The 12,360-nt window shown below is 38.0% G+C and overlaps 1 protein-coding gene across 6 annotated transcripts in view; it reads left to right on the top strand.

Annotated features, from left to right (window-relative positions):
* SNRK (SNF related kinase) overlaps positions 1 to 12,360 on the top strand; it is a 68,524-nt gene that overhangs the window by 15,908 nt on the left and 40,256 nt on the right. For 3 of the 6 annotated variants that reach the window (XM_068981823.1, XM_068981824.1, XM_068981825.1), the window contains 2 exons: positions 1,328 to 1,447; positions 1,543 to 2,016. In XM_068981823.1, coding sequence (XP_068837924.1) covers positions 1,375 to 1,447; positions 1,543 to 2,016 — 547 coding nt within the window. In that variant the 5' untranslated portion in view covers positions 1,328 to 1,374. Of the gene's footprint in view, positions 1 to 1,327; positions 2,017 to 12,360 lie in introns of all 6 variants that reach the window. The other 3 variants (XM_068981820.1, XM_068981821.1, XM_068981822.1) reach the window with 1 other exon arrangement.

Below are 12,360 nucleotides of genomic sequence, written 5' to 3' on the forward strand. Positions count from 1 at the left end.
ATTTTCATCTAAGTAGGGTAACTGCTCTAAGTACTGTTAATAAAAAGTTACTGAAAATGTGAAACTGCATATGAGAGCACTAGAAAAGGCTTCACTGCACGGATTAATGTGCACTAATAGGAAAGATCTAGTCTTAGGAGATGGCTGTATTTTTCTTGGGATTTTGTATTCTATTTAACTTTTGTAAAAAAAAAAATTAATAGTGGGAGTTTAGTCTGTGAGATTTAAAATGATGTCTTAATTTGTATAATAAACACTTAAAATTTTTTCTAAGTCAGGGTCATTTATAAGAACCTATTTCTGTATTTTAAGGTTTATACTGTAAAGGTTAAGAACTTTAAACTCGCATATAAAATGAGGTTTTTAAAGCCAAATAATCTTTAACATGCACATAGTTTAAACACATGCTTATGTGTTCTTGAAATGTATGCACATCGTGGTAGGTTTTGTTTGAGAGTTGGAAAACCATAAGAGAAACAAGAATAACGTATAAGCACAAAGAATAAGTACCCGTCAGTCAGCAAATATTAAAACATCTAATGTGTACCAGATACTGTTCTAGGTACTAGTGATGCAAGAGCAGACAATTTACTTGTAAATATTTTGAAAAAAGTTGCATTTCAAAATTTGAAAAAATGTTGATTACTTGTTCTATATAAAACACTGTTCTTGGCGTTAGCAGAGGGTAGAAATAAAACATGGACCCATAGAGTCCTCAAGGACCTTGAGGTCTCAGGGTAAAGATGGTGTGTACTGAAGCCTGTAAGATTAAGACCACGTGGGATGGAGGTGTTTCAGGTGCTTTGGAGATACAGGAGAGGGAGGTAGATGAAAATACTCCAGAAGACTAAACTAGACTCTTCCGGGAGAGTTAGAAGTCTTTACTGAAGGGATTTTATATTAAATAGTGCTCATTTTGGAAGAGCAGGAAGAAGTTGTTGGTTTCTGTCCAAGTGTATATTTGTTGTGTTTTCCCCTTTTAGTCAGTCCCAGACTTCTTTTTTAAGATGCTAATTGAAATTACTTTTGGAAAATATTCTTCTTTAAACACTTTTTAAAAGCATATCAAACTTGCCAGTTTTCTTGTGACATCACCCAAAAATTGTTTCAACAGAGTAACTTTGTATCAGTTTGCAAAATGGCATTTAAATGATCAAGCTTTATAATGTAAACCCTAAATCTGTAAATAGGTAATTATAAATGCCCCTGACTCATTTTATGTCTCAATATATGTATTTCAAGCTTCTTATAAAACAAAATTTTCAAAAAGTGAAGCTATAAAAGGATAAGTCACAGAAAACTTAATTTTATTTCTCTTATTTTGTAGATGTCCATGACGATATTGAAAATGAATTCCTTATTTTCACCAGATATATGAGAAGATCCATTTTAAACAGTCTAAATATTTTTTCTCACGTTGGCCCAGCATGGCAGGATTCAAGCGAGGGTATGATGGGAAGATTGCTGGATTATATGATCTGGATAAAACCTTGGGTCGAGGTCATTTTGCAGTGGTTAAACTTGCCAGGCATGTCTTTACAGGTGAAAAAGTGGCAGTAAAAGTTATTGACAAGACAAAATTGGACACACTAGCCACTGGCCATCTTTTCCAAGAGGTGAGATGCATGAAGCTAGTGCAGCACCCCAACATCGTGCGCCTCTATGAAGTGATTGACACCCAGACCAAGCTCTACCTTATCCTGGAACTTGGGGACGGAGGAGACATGTTCGACTACATAATGAAGCATGAGGAGGGACTTAGTGAAGACTTGGCCAAGAAGTACTTTGCTCAGATAGTTCACGCCATATCTTATTGCCATAAACTCCATGTGGTTCACAGAGACCTAAAACCCGAGAATGTGGTCTTCTTTGAAAAACAAGGTCTTGTAAAGCTGACAGACTTTGGTTTCAGCAACAAATTTCAACCAGGGAAGAAGCTCACCACAAGCTGTGGATCTCTTGCGTATTCTGCCCCAGAAATTCTGCTTGGTGACGAGTATGATGCACCCGCAGTAGGTGGGTACCTTTCAGTATTTGCGGTCTTGAATTCTACTGGCTGAAGTGTAGTTGGTCAAACCGGTTGTTGTTTATATGAAAATAATTTCTAAGAGAATTTCTGTTAAATGGATCTTAGTAAACAGGTTGGGTTTCATGACTTCGGTGTTTCCCTAAAGCTGTCTGAGTTTATTTTACCTTATAGATAGCTAATGTCTAAAGTATATTTGTTAGCACAAAAGAAAAAGAGTAAGTTACCTTTTAAGATAACCTCTCATTGGCCTGTTTTGTTTGTATTTTTAGGGTCTGAGTGCTTTTCCTGTCTTTTTTAGATACTTCTAGTTATTTCCTTCCTGTGAATACATTTCAACAGTCATGAGACCCATATTAGAAAGGTACTGTGAATATTACAGTGTATAGCGTGAGGAATTCTGGCATTGGGATCATTTCTTGTGACCTTGAACAGTGTACTTGACCTCTCTGCTTCATTCATCATCCAAAGAATAGAATTAGATCAGATACGGGTATTGAATGTTATCTTGTTTACTTTTCACAGTGACCCCTGTGGTGGTTACTGTCTATCTTCCTGTATAAGATAGAAAGTTGGTAACAGAGTGCTTGCTGTGTGGTAAAGTAGTGGTAGCTCTTGGCATTCCGCCGGCCTGCTCCCTTCACTCTAACACTTCCTCACGCTCTTACTTGTCATGAGTTTCTCCGTTGTGACAGAAGTGTTTATTGCTTTTCAGCTTGTGTCAGTTTTGTCCCCTTGGAATCATATTTGTTGTGAAGGTCATTTAGAAATTTATTTTCAGTTTTTAAGGATTTATTAATCTGAAGATGTGGTCAGCTTTTAAAATTTTAGGTTTAATCTTAGAAAAATATTCCTAATATTACATGCATATGATATCAAACTTCATAGATAATGAGCCTTTCATTTGCATTCTGATCGTTTAAAATACAGGTTATAGAAGGTTAAAGGTAAGCACTGAAGAGTGCTGATCTTATGCTGAATACTCTGTACACCAAGGCACTGTTTTTCATGTTAGACTATGTGGTTTCTACCCACTACAGATAACCAGGCTTCACTGAAGTCTTTCATTAGAATATTTGAGGCAGACATCTTTTGATTAGTGGAGACTAATCTGAAAATGGAGGCAAGAATATGCAGATGAGGAAATATCAATGTGTCAACGTGAAAAGGATATTTAGCCTCACTAATAATCAAGGAAAGGCAAATTAAAACTGCAGTAAGACCCTGTTTCTTACTTTTCATATTGAGCAAAGCTGCTGCTGCTGCTGCTGCTGCTAAGTCACTTCAGTCGTGTCCGACTCTGTGCGACCGCATAGACGGCAGCCCACCAAGCTCCCCCGTCCCTGGGATTCTCCAGGCAAGAGCACTGGAGTGGGTTGCCATTTCCTTCTCCAATGCAGGAAAGTGAAACGTGAAAGTGAAGTTGCTCAGTCGTGTCCGACTCTTAGCTACCTCATGGACTGCAGCCTACCAGGCTCCTCCGTCCATGGGATTTTCCAGGCAAGAGTACTGGAGTGGGGTGCCATTGCCTTCTCCGTTGAGCAAAGCTAAAGGCAGACAAAACCAAGTGTGGATAAGACTATACAACGAGAAGAACTCTTGTACTTTGTAGACGGCAGTTTGTCAATAGCTAGTAAAGTTAAGTAGGCATGCTGAGACCCAGTGGCTCTGCTTCCTGTGTGTACACCGTAGAGAAGCTCTCATATATGCTGGAGATTTTCAAAAAATGTTGTTAGCAGTATTGACTGTTCATCAGCAGGAGAATAAATTGTTCATTATTCATACGGCGAAACTATAGCTTAGTGAAATTTAATGAATTATGTCAACATGGCTGGAGTTTCACAAACTTGTTTAAGTGACAGAATGAATAAAGAGAACATACAGTATTAGGACATTTATACAAAAGTTTAAAACATACAAAGCAGTATGAAACATTGTTTAGGGCTGCAGTACACGCAGTGAAGTATGAAGAACGGGAGAGACCAAGGTAGTTAACTTCTGAGGTGCAGGCCTGTCTGCAGGGTTTCAGCTGCACGGGTGATGCTTTGGGCAGTGAATGCACAGGTGTTCATTGTGATGTTTTTTTCCCCTCCTCTTAAATACTGCATCATGGAACTTTACATAAGTTTTTAAAAACGAAAAGAAAATTGTCTGAAAAGATAATCACCAGTCTGATAAATGGTTAACTTATGTTGGTAAAGTGGAATTGAGTAGAGTTCATTTTCATTATTTGTATTTATTTCCATGCATTTTGTGTAATTGTGTGGTTGAAATTACTATAGAATTGCTTTGAAAAACAAATGGAAAGTCACATTTCTGTTAATGTAATATTAGTTTATTATGCCAAAATCAATCACTGATTTTTCACAGATATTTAGCAAAATTAGTTGGGGATAAAGATTAGAATCTATCACTTAATTATCAGATATTGTTAAGTAAAACAACTTTGGTTCAATTTTATAATTTTTTTGAGAGTACACTGATCCTCAGCATTGAAAATTCAGAAATTGTATTATATTCAAAGATTCAAATTTGATTTTATTTAACTGTACTTTTTTTCTTCTGTATCATTACTTTTTCTTTCACTTTTTGTTCTTTCTAGGACCTTTGAATTTCCCTTCTGATTTCTTTTTTAGTGTCTTGAAAGCTTTTTTCCTTTATTATCCTGATTTCTAATGAATACATCTAAGACTGCGTTGTCTTCTCCCACAGTCTGTGGTAGCATCCCAGGAATTTCACTCTGCAGTCATTGTTATTCATCGCTAAACTTTACTGCTTTGTTTCTTGTTGAGATTTTTTGTTTTTTAGAAATTCAAAATGGATACATTTATTTTTCCTTTTAGCTATTTGGTTTTCACTTCTAATTTTAGTATATTACAGTCAAATATGCCTGATTGGTTTCTGCTTTGGGAACTATTTTTAGATTTTCCGTGTGGTTTAGTACATAGTAATTTTTGGTTACGCTTCCCTGTGTTTAAAAATATTTGTATGTTTGGTACATATAGAGTTTTTATACATAATTAAGATTGTTAATTATGTATTTTGTTCCATGTTTTTATTCTTATCTGTTATTTTTTGAGAGAATTATGCCAGTCCCCTACTCAAATCTGTCAATTTTGTATTTTAATCAGTTTTTGCTTGTACATGTTATTTTCATGCTGTGTAGGTATATAAAAGTCTATACAATTTATTTTACACGATGGATTATCACTTTTAGCGATATGAAACTGTGCTTATTTGCTTATTGCTTTAAATCCCATTTGTCATTTTGTTTCAGGTTTATCTTAAACAATATGTGGCTTTATTAGGTGTCCATCATAATTCAGAAGACTTTTAATAGGTGAATTTAGTCCATTCACATTTGTTTTTTACTGGAATATTTGGACTTATTTGTACTATTTGGTGTTTTTCATCTGCCTTATTATTTTGTTATCACCTTTTGTCGTGTTTTGCTGGAGTATTGAAGTTCTCTTTGCTCCTCCTCTAGTGGTTTGCAAGATGTGCAGTCTGTTTCTCTGTATTAGTGTCTACTTGTAATGTCTAGAGTTAATATTTGTATCATTCCCTCTACCATACAGAAAACTATAGTTTGCTTTCACTTTCCTTTATTTGCTTTTATTTATTTTATAAAAAATTTTTAATTTTGAACTTAATTTTACTAATTTTTTGGTTTACCACTGATGTGTCTCCTTTCTATCTTAGATTACTTTTGTTTTGTTTTTAATTCTTTAGAGAAGATTTGTGAAAAGTTTTCCAAGTCTTTGTCTGAAAGTATCATCACATTTGAATGGTACTTTGACTGGGTATAGAAGGACATAGTGAGAATCGTTTTCTTTCCAACTTTAGAGATACTCTCCTGTCATCTTTTGCGTCAGATGCTGCGGGGGCAGAGTCTCACGTGAGGTTACTTTTGTTTTCGTTGTTGGGCTGTGCTTTTCGTGTGATCTGTGGTGCATAGTTTCGCTTCTGGAAATGCTGTACTCAGTGGTTTTCTTGGGTGTTCTGCTTGGTGCACTTGGTTCTTGTCTCCTGTTGCTCATGTGTGCTTGGTGCTTGGGGATTGTTAGTTGTGTGCTTAACTTCTTTATGTTTTTTTGGAGATTCTCTAGTAGTCTGCAGATACAATGTCTGAGTAACCTCCAGTTGATGTGGGGGCGGAGCAGAGGGTGGCCTGGTATCTGGCCTTAGTATTTGACAGACTGTCAGTACACCTCTGCGTCTGTGCCCACAGCCAGTACCCCACTGCCTGTGTGCCCACAGCCAGTACCCCACCTGGAACAAATACCTGCCTGTTCATGCTCAGTGAGTTACAGAGTGAGAGAACTGGATTCATTCTTTTTTGAATTTTCTTTTGTGGATTCATTCTTGTAGTGATTGTCTTAAGTTCAAGTCTTTCCTGTTTCCAGACTGTCTTCTGGAAAGGACCAGCACAGATGCTTCTGTCAGCTGGCTCCTCTTTTAGTCTGATCCCGTGTGCCGTCTTCCTGTGCTGTCATGTCTAGAGACTTGTGGGGAGGAAGAGAGCTGGATCATACTCAGGGAGCTGTTGATTGCAGTTGCCTCTGTTGGGTTTCCAGAATGTGAACTAAGTTGACTTTGCTGAATTAGAAGGGAAAAGGAAAAAAACGGGATTATTCAGTCAAGAATACTGGAGTGAGCTGACATTTCCTCCTCCAGGGGATCTTCCCGACCCAGGGATCGAACCTGCTTCTCCTGCATTGGCAGGGGGGTTCTTTACCACTGAGCCACCAGGAGATGACTTTACTCTGCTTTAAAAAGCAAAACTATACTTATAGGTTTCTTCAAATATAGAAACTCTAAAATGAAAAAACTGTTTCTTAGATCATGCACAGAACTTTTCAGATGTAAAACCCTAACATTGTTTATATCTTTCTACTTCACTACATTTTTTCAGTTTAGTTTCAAGTTAAAATGAACTAGATTTGATATCGAAAACTTTATCATCTCACTTGAGATTCAGAGGCTTCCAGGGAAGTTACAGTTTTGGAACTGAAAACCCCTATATTAGATGCTTCCTAGTTTATAGACAAACAGTTTCAAGGATGAAATATTAGGTCTCTTCATTAGCTTATTATTTGCTAAATTAACATGCAGGAGAAATCATTGAAAGCTAAATTATGTAAAACGTGGCACCATGTTAATACAGTGCAAAGGTTTGGACGTAGAAGTCAGTGTGTATAAGCTTTTTGGGATGTAAACAAAATCTGAATACACTGTCCACAATTTGCAGTTCAGTATTTAATAGAGATTATTCATGTATGGAGTTACAGGAAGTGTCCTCATGCATGTGAGTATGCAGAAAACTAGAGGTCTTTTTATAAATCTATGTTTTGTCCCACATTAATATATTACTCTCAGTAAACTAGGAATAGAGGGGAACATTCTCAACTTGATAAAGAACATCTTCAAAAATCTACAGCTAACATACTTAATGATGAATGACTGAATGCTTTCGTCTTTATGCTTTCCAAGTTTGGAAACAAGAAAAGGATGTTCACTCACCACACTTATTGGGTGCAGTACTAAAAGGCATACAGAGTGGAAAGGAAGAAATAAAACTACCTCAGTCTGCAGATGACATGATTTTCTGCCTTGAAAATCTCGAGATGTATATTTACAGAAAAATTCCTAGGAACGATAAGTGAATTCAGCAGGATCACAGGATACGAGATCAACACACAAAAACCAATTGCATTTCTCTATATTAAGAAACATCTGGAGCCTGAAATTAATATATTTACAGTCCTATGAAAGAAAATTTATGTATCTAAGAAAACACATATAACAAAATAATTTATGCTGAAAAATGCAAAATGCTAATGAAGGAAATTTAAAAAGTCTTAAATGAATGGAGAGATGAATCATATTCATGAATTGGAAAACCAGGTAGTACAGATGTCACTTCTTCCCAATGGATCCATACGTTTAATCCAGTTCCTGCCACAAGCCCTGCAGGGTTTTTGACGACATAGACAACATTATTCTAAAACTTGTGTGGAAAGGCCACGGACCCAAAATAGCTAAAACAGTTATGAGAAAGAAGAGCTGGAGAGGAGTCGCTATTACACCACTCTGGAAAATAGTTTGGCAGTTTCTTATAAAACTAAATATATACTTCCCATACAGCTCTGCAGTTGCACTCTGGGAGTTTATTTTCACATGAAAATCTATATGTGGTTGTTCATAGGAACTTTATTTGTGATAGCCCCAAACTGGAAACAGGCCACAGGTCCTTCAGTGGGTGAAATTGTGGTGCATCCTTGCCCTGAAATGCTATGCAGCAATAAAAAGGAACAAGCGATTCATTTAACAGCCTGAATGGATCTTAAGAAAATTACACTGAGTGAAAAAATGCCAATCTCAGAAACTTACATACCGCATAATTCCCATTTATATAACTGTTGAACTAAAATGATGGAGATCAGACCTGCAGTTGCCACAGGCTGGAGACGATGGTGAGTATGTAGTTATACAGGGATGGCCTGAAGGAGTCTTGGGTGATGGAGCACGTCTGCATCTGATGTCATTAAATGAATCTATACCTGGGATGGAATTGCATGGACGCTACACACAGATGAGTGGATGTAATGCAGGGAAACCCGAATGAGCTCTGTGGAGTACACCAGTCAGTGTCCTAGTTGTGGAGGTGTGCTAGAGTTAAGTAAGCTGTTGCCGCGGGGAAAATTGGATGAAGAGTACATGGGACCTCTCTGTGCTTTTTTTTTTGTGGGGGGGAGCAACTCTTGTGAATCTATAATTATTTCAAAATAAAAAGTTAAAAAATACTTACTATTCTTTGCCTAAAGTGAAAGTGAAGTCGCTGAGTCGTGTCCAACTCTTTGCAACCCCATGGACGGAGGACCCTGGTAGGCTACAGTCCATGGGGTTTTCTAGGCAAGAATACTGGAGTGGGGTGCCATTTCCTTCTCTTAGGGGAATCTTCCCAACCCAGGGATCGAACCCAGGTCTCCTGCATTGCAGGCAGACGTTTACCACCTGAGCCATCAGGGAAGGCAAGTATTTCAATGTAGATGTTCCTGAGCTGTTGTGTAGGGGTTGTTTTTACTTTATTTTTAATGATAATGCCTTATTTTGGTCTGTGAGTGAAAGTCGCCACGGCAGAAACACACTGCATTTTTTCATTGCTACCAAATTATTTTTATATTGTATTTTTAAAAATAAAACCAATTGTAAAACCAGATAATCAGCCAAAAATTACCCTGTATCCATGGAGGCCAGAGCATTTAACCTTCACAGTGTTGAAAATAACGTACTCGCATTTATTTTGGAGAACTGGTTCTTAGGTTTTTCTGACTCCGTAATGCCTTAACATCTGATGAAGTCTATGGACACATCTTAGAATTGTGTTCTTTTTCATTATTCTTTTCTTTGTCCTGACTTACTGCATATGAAGAACATCTCAAAATCCAGTGTGAATTTAGAAATGACTGTCTGGTCTCCCTGAAAAGAATTACCTTTTATTGTCAAAAAGTAGATCAGTAAAACATAAATTAAGACATTCTTGACTGTTAATTTATATGCTAATTATATCTTGTGTAATATTTGGGAAATCTTGGCATATTTAAGCCCAGAGCTGTAGTTAAGCTGAGGCCACGTATAATGTGCTTACAGCAGTCGTTCCTCAGTCTGTTCTAGTCCTGTGAGAAAATATCTCTGCATGCTCTTAACCATGAAAGAGTCTGTCAGAGGGCTTAGGGAATGGGAGCACCTAAAGACCTGTGATTCTAGCATTGTATGTATAAGACATTTAAATATTCTCTCTGACATTTTTTAAAGGATTTCTCCTTCCTATACAGATAGTGCAGCCTAACCTAAACTTTGTGACAGAACTTTGGAATAATCCAGAAAGATGTGAACAGATGAGAGATTTTTTCATAGGTTTCCATCAGTCTGCCACTATAACTTCTACCGTGAATTCCTTGCTTTTATTTCAGACTGGTTACAGAAAAGCTGTTTGTGTACTCACTAAATGCCCTTGCCAGGCTGCACCACATCTGTGTACAGTTTCATTTTTCTCAGTTGTCACTTATTAGAGACAGATGCCTTTGTAATGTTTCAGTATTTTTCGACTTGAACCTTTTCTTCCCAGTCAGAATCTGGCTAAATTTTATATTACTTATTCTTATCCTGTTTGTCATTTGGACATAGGGTCTTGATGAGTGTAGGTTGGAAGACTTCAGGCGTGTGTCAGAGTTTTAGGGAAGATTTATGCCTCTTCTGTGTGTAGGTAAGGAGGTTTGGTCCTTTTTAAAGTAGCACCTTGTTTTACTCTAAAAAGGAGACGTAGAACCTACTTGTGTGAGTGTGCCCAGCATGAGCTGCACTGAACTCGGGGGCTCAGGCCTAGTCACGCGGATAGCATCTGCCGAGAAGTGAAAGACACATCTGTAGAAATGTGGCACACGCCTTCCACAACCCACTGTGACACACAGGGTCACATGCTCTGAAAGGTACTTTTTCAAAGTATAGTGCCATCACTTGTCATATAAAACCAAAAGAAAAAATGAAAATCCTTCCCTAAACTTTCTGAAGTTTCACATGCCTAGGAGAAATGAAAATAATTTCAGAAATCACAATTAAAAATTGATCTGGCATGAGCCCTTTGACTGTGTGGATCATAATAAACTGTGGAAAATTCTGAAAGAGAGGGAATACCAGACCACCTGACCTGCCTCTTGAGAAACCTGTATGCAGGTCAGGAAGCAACAGTTAGAACTGGACATGGAACAACAGACTGGTTCCAAATAGGAAAAAGGAGTACATCAAGGCTGTATATTGTCACCCTGCTTATTTAACTTCTGTGCAGAGTACATCATGAGAAACGCTGGACTGGAAGAAACACAACCTGGAATCAAGATTGCCGGGAGAAATATCAATAACCTCAGATATCCAGATGACAGCACCCTTATGGCAGAAAGTGAAGAAGAACTAAAATGCCTCTTGATGAAAGTGAAAGAGGAGAGTGAAAAAGTTGGCTTAAAGCTCAACATTCAGAAAACGAAGATCATGGCATCCAGTCCCATCACTTCATGGGAAATAGATGGGGAAACAGTGGAAACCGTGTCAGACTTTATCTTTTTGGGCTCCAAAATCACTGCAGATGGTGATTGCAGCCATGAAATTAAAAGACGCTTACTCCTTGGAAGGAAAGTTATGACCAACCTAGATAGCATATTGAAAAGCAGAGACATTACTTTGCCAACAAAGGTCCGTCTAGTCAAGGCTATGGTTTTTCCTGTGGTCATGTATGGATGTGAGAGTTGGACTGTGAAGAAGGCTAAGGGCCGAAGAATTGATGCTTTTGAACTGTGGTGTTGGAGAAGACTCTTGAGAGTCCCTTGGACTGCAAGGAAATCCAATGAGTCCATTCTGAAGGAGATCAGCACTGGGATTTCTTTGGAAGGAATAATGCTAAAGCTGAGACTCCAGTGCTTTGGCCAGCTCATGCGAAGAGTTGACTCACTGGAAAAGACTTGATGCTGGGAGGGATTGGGGGCAGGAGGAGAAGGGGACGACCGAGGATGAGATGGCTGGATGGCATCACAGACTCGATGGACGTGAGTCTGAGTGAACTCCGGGAGTTGGTGATGGACAGGGAGGCCTGGCGTGGTTCGATTCATGGGGTCGCAGAGTCGGACACGACTGAGCGACTGAACTGAACTGAGCCCTTTGTAAGTAAAAGCACTTGATTTGTTCTTAAAAGCACTTATTAGTTCTGTCTTCATAGTGCTTTGGCTTTAAAGGTGAATGTTTTTTAATTTGAGGAGGAAGCAATGCCTTGAGTAAAATCTTTTGGGTTTTATAAATAAACTTATTGAATTTAATGTCTATAAGGAAGATTCTTGAGCAGGAAGTGTCAGGTGTGGTATAGTCTTATGGGTACCCTGTAGATGGGGTTTTTTAGGCTATCTCCACTGTTGATTTCTTAATGAAAGGTTTGAGAAACATGATAGAAATGATTTGCATGGTTTTGATGTTTTCCTTATTGCCTTTTGAGCCGTGGTTCTTACTGTGTAATAAGGTCAGATCAAATGAAACAGATGACTCTGTTTTGAAAAGTATAACTTACTGTCAAGTGGTATGGTGAGATTTAAACCGGTGGTTCTTAACTCGTCACTCACCAGTTTCACTGGGGGAGATTTAAAAAAGAGAAAGAAAAAAAAAACCTTGCCTGGGCAACCCTGCTAGAGATTCTGATTCTGATAGTCATTGGGTGAGGGACCCCCCGCACCAGAAGCTTCATGAGATTCCGATAAGCATCCAGCCTTGCCTACCACTGATTCGAATCCATA

The sequence above is a fragment of the Capricornis sumatraensis genome, chromosome 10, assembly GCF_032405125.1.
Source record: "Capricornis sumatraensis isolate serow.1 chromosome 10, serow.2, whole genome shotgun sequence".
Lineage (NCBI taxonomy): Eukaryota > Metazoa > Chordata > Mammalia > Artiodactyla > Bovidae > Capricornis > Capricornis sumatraensis.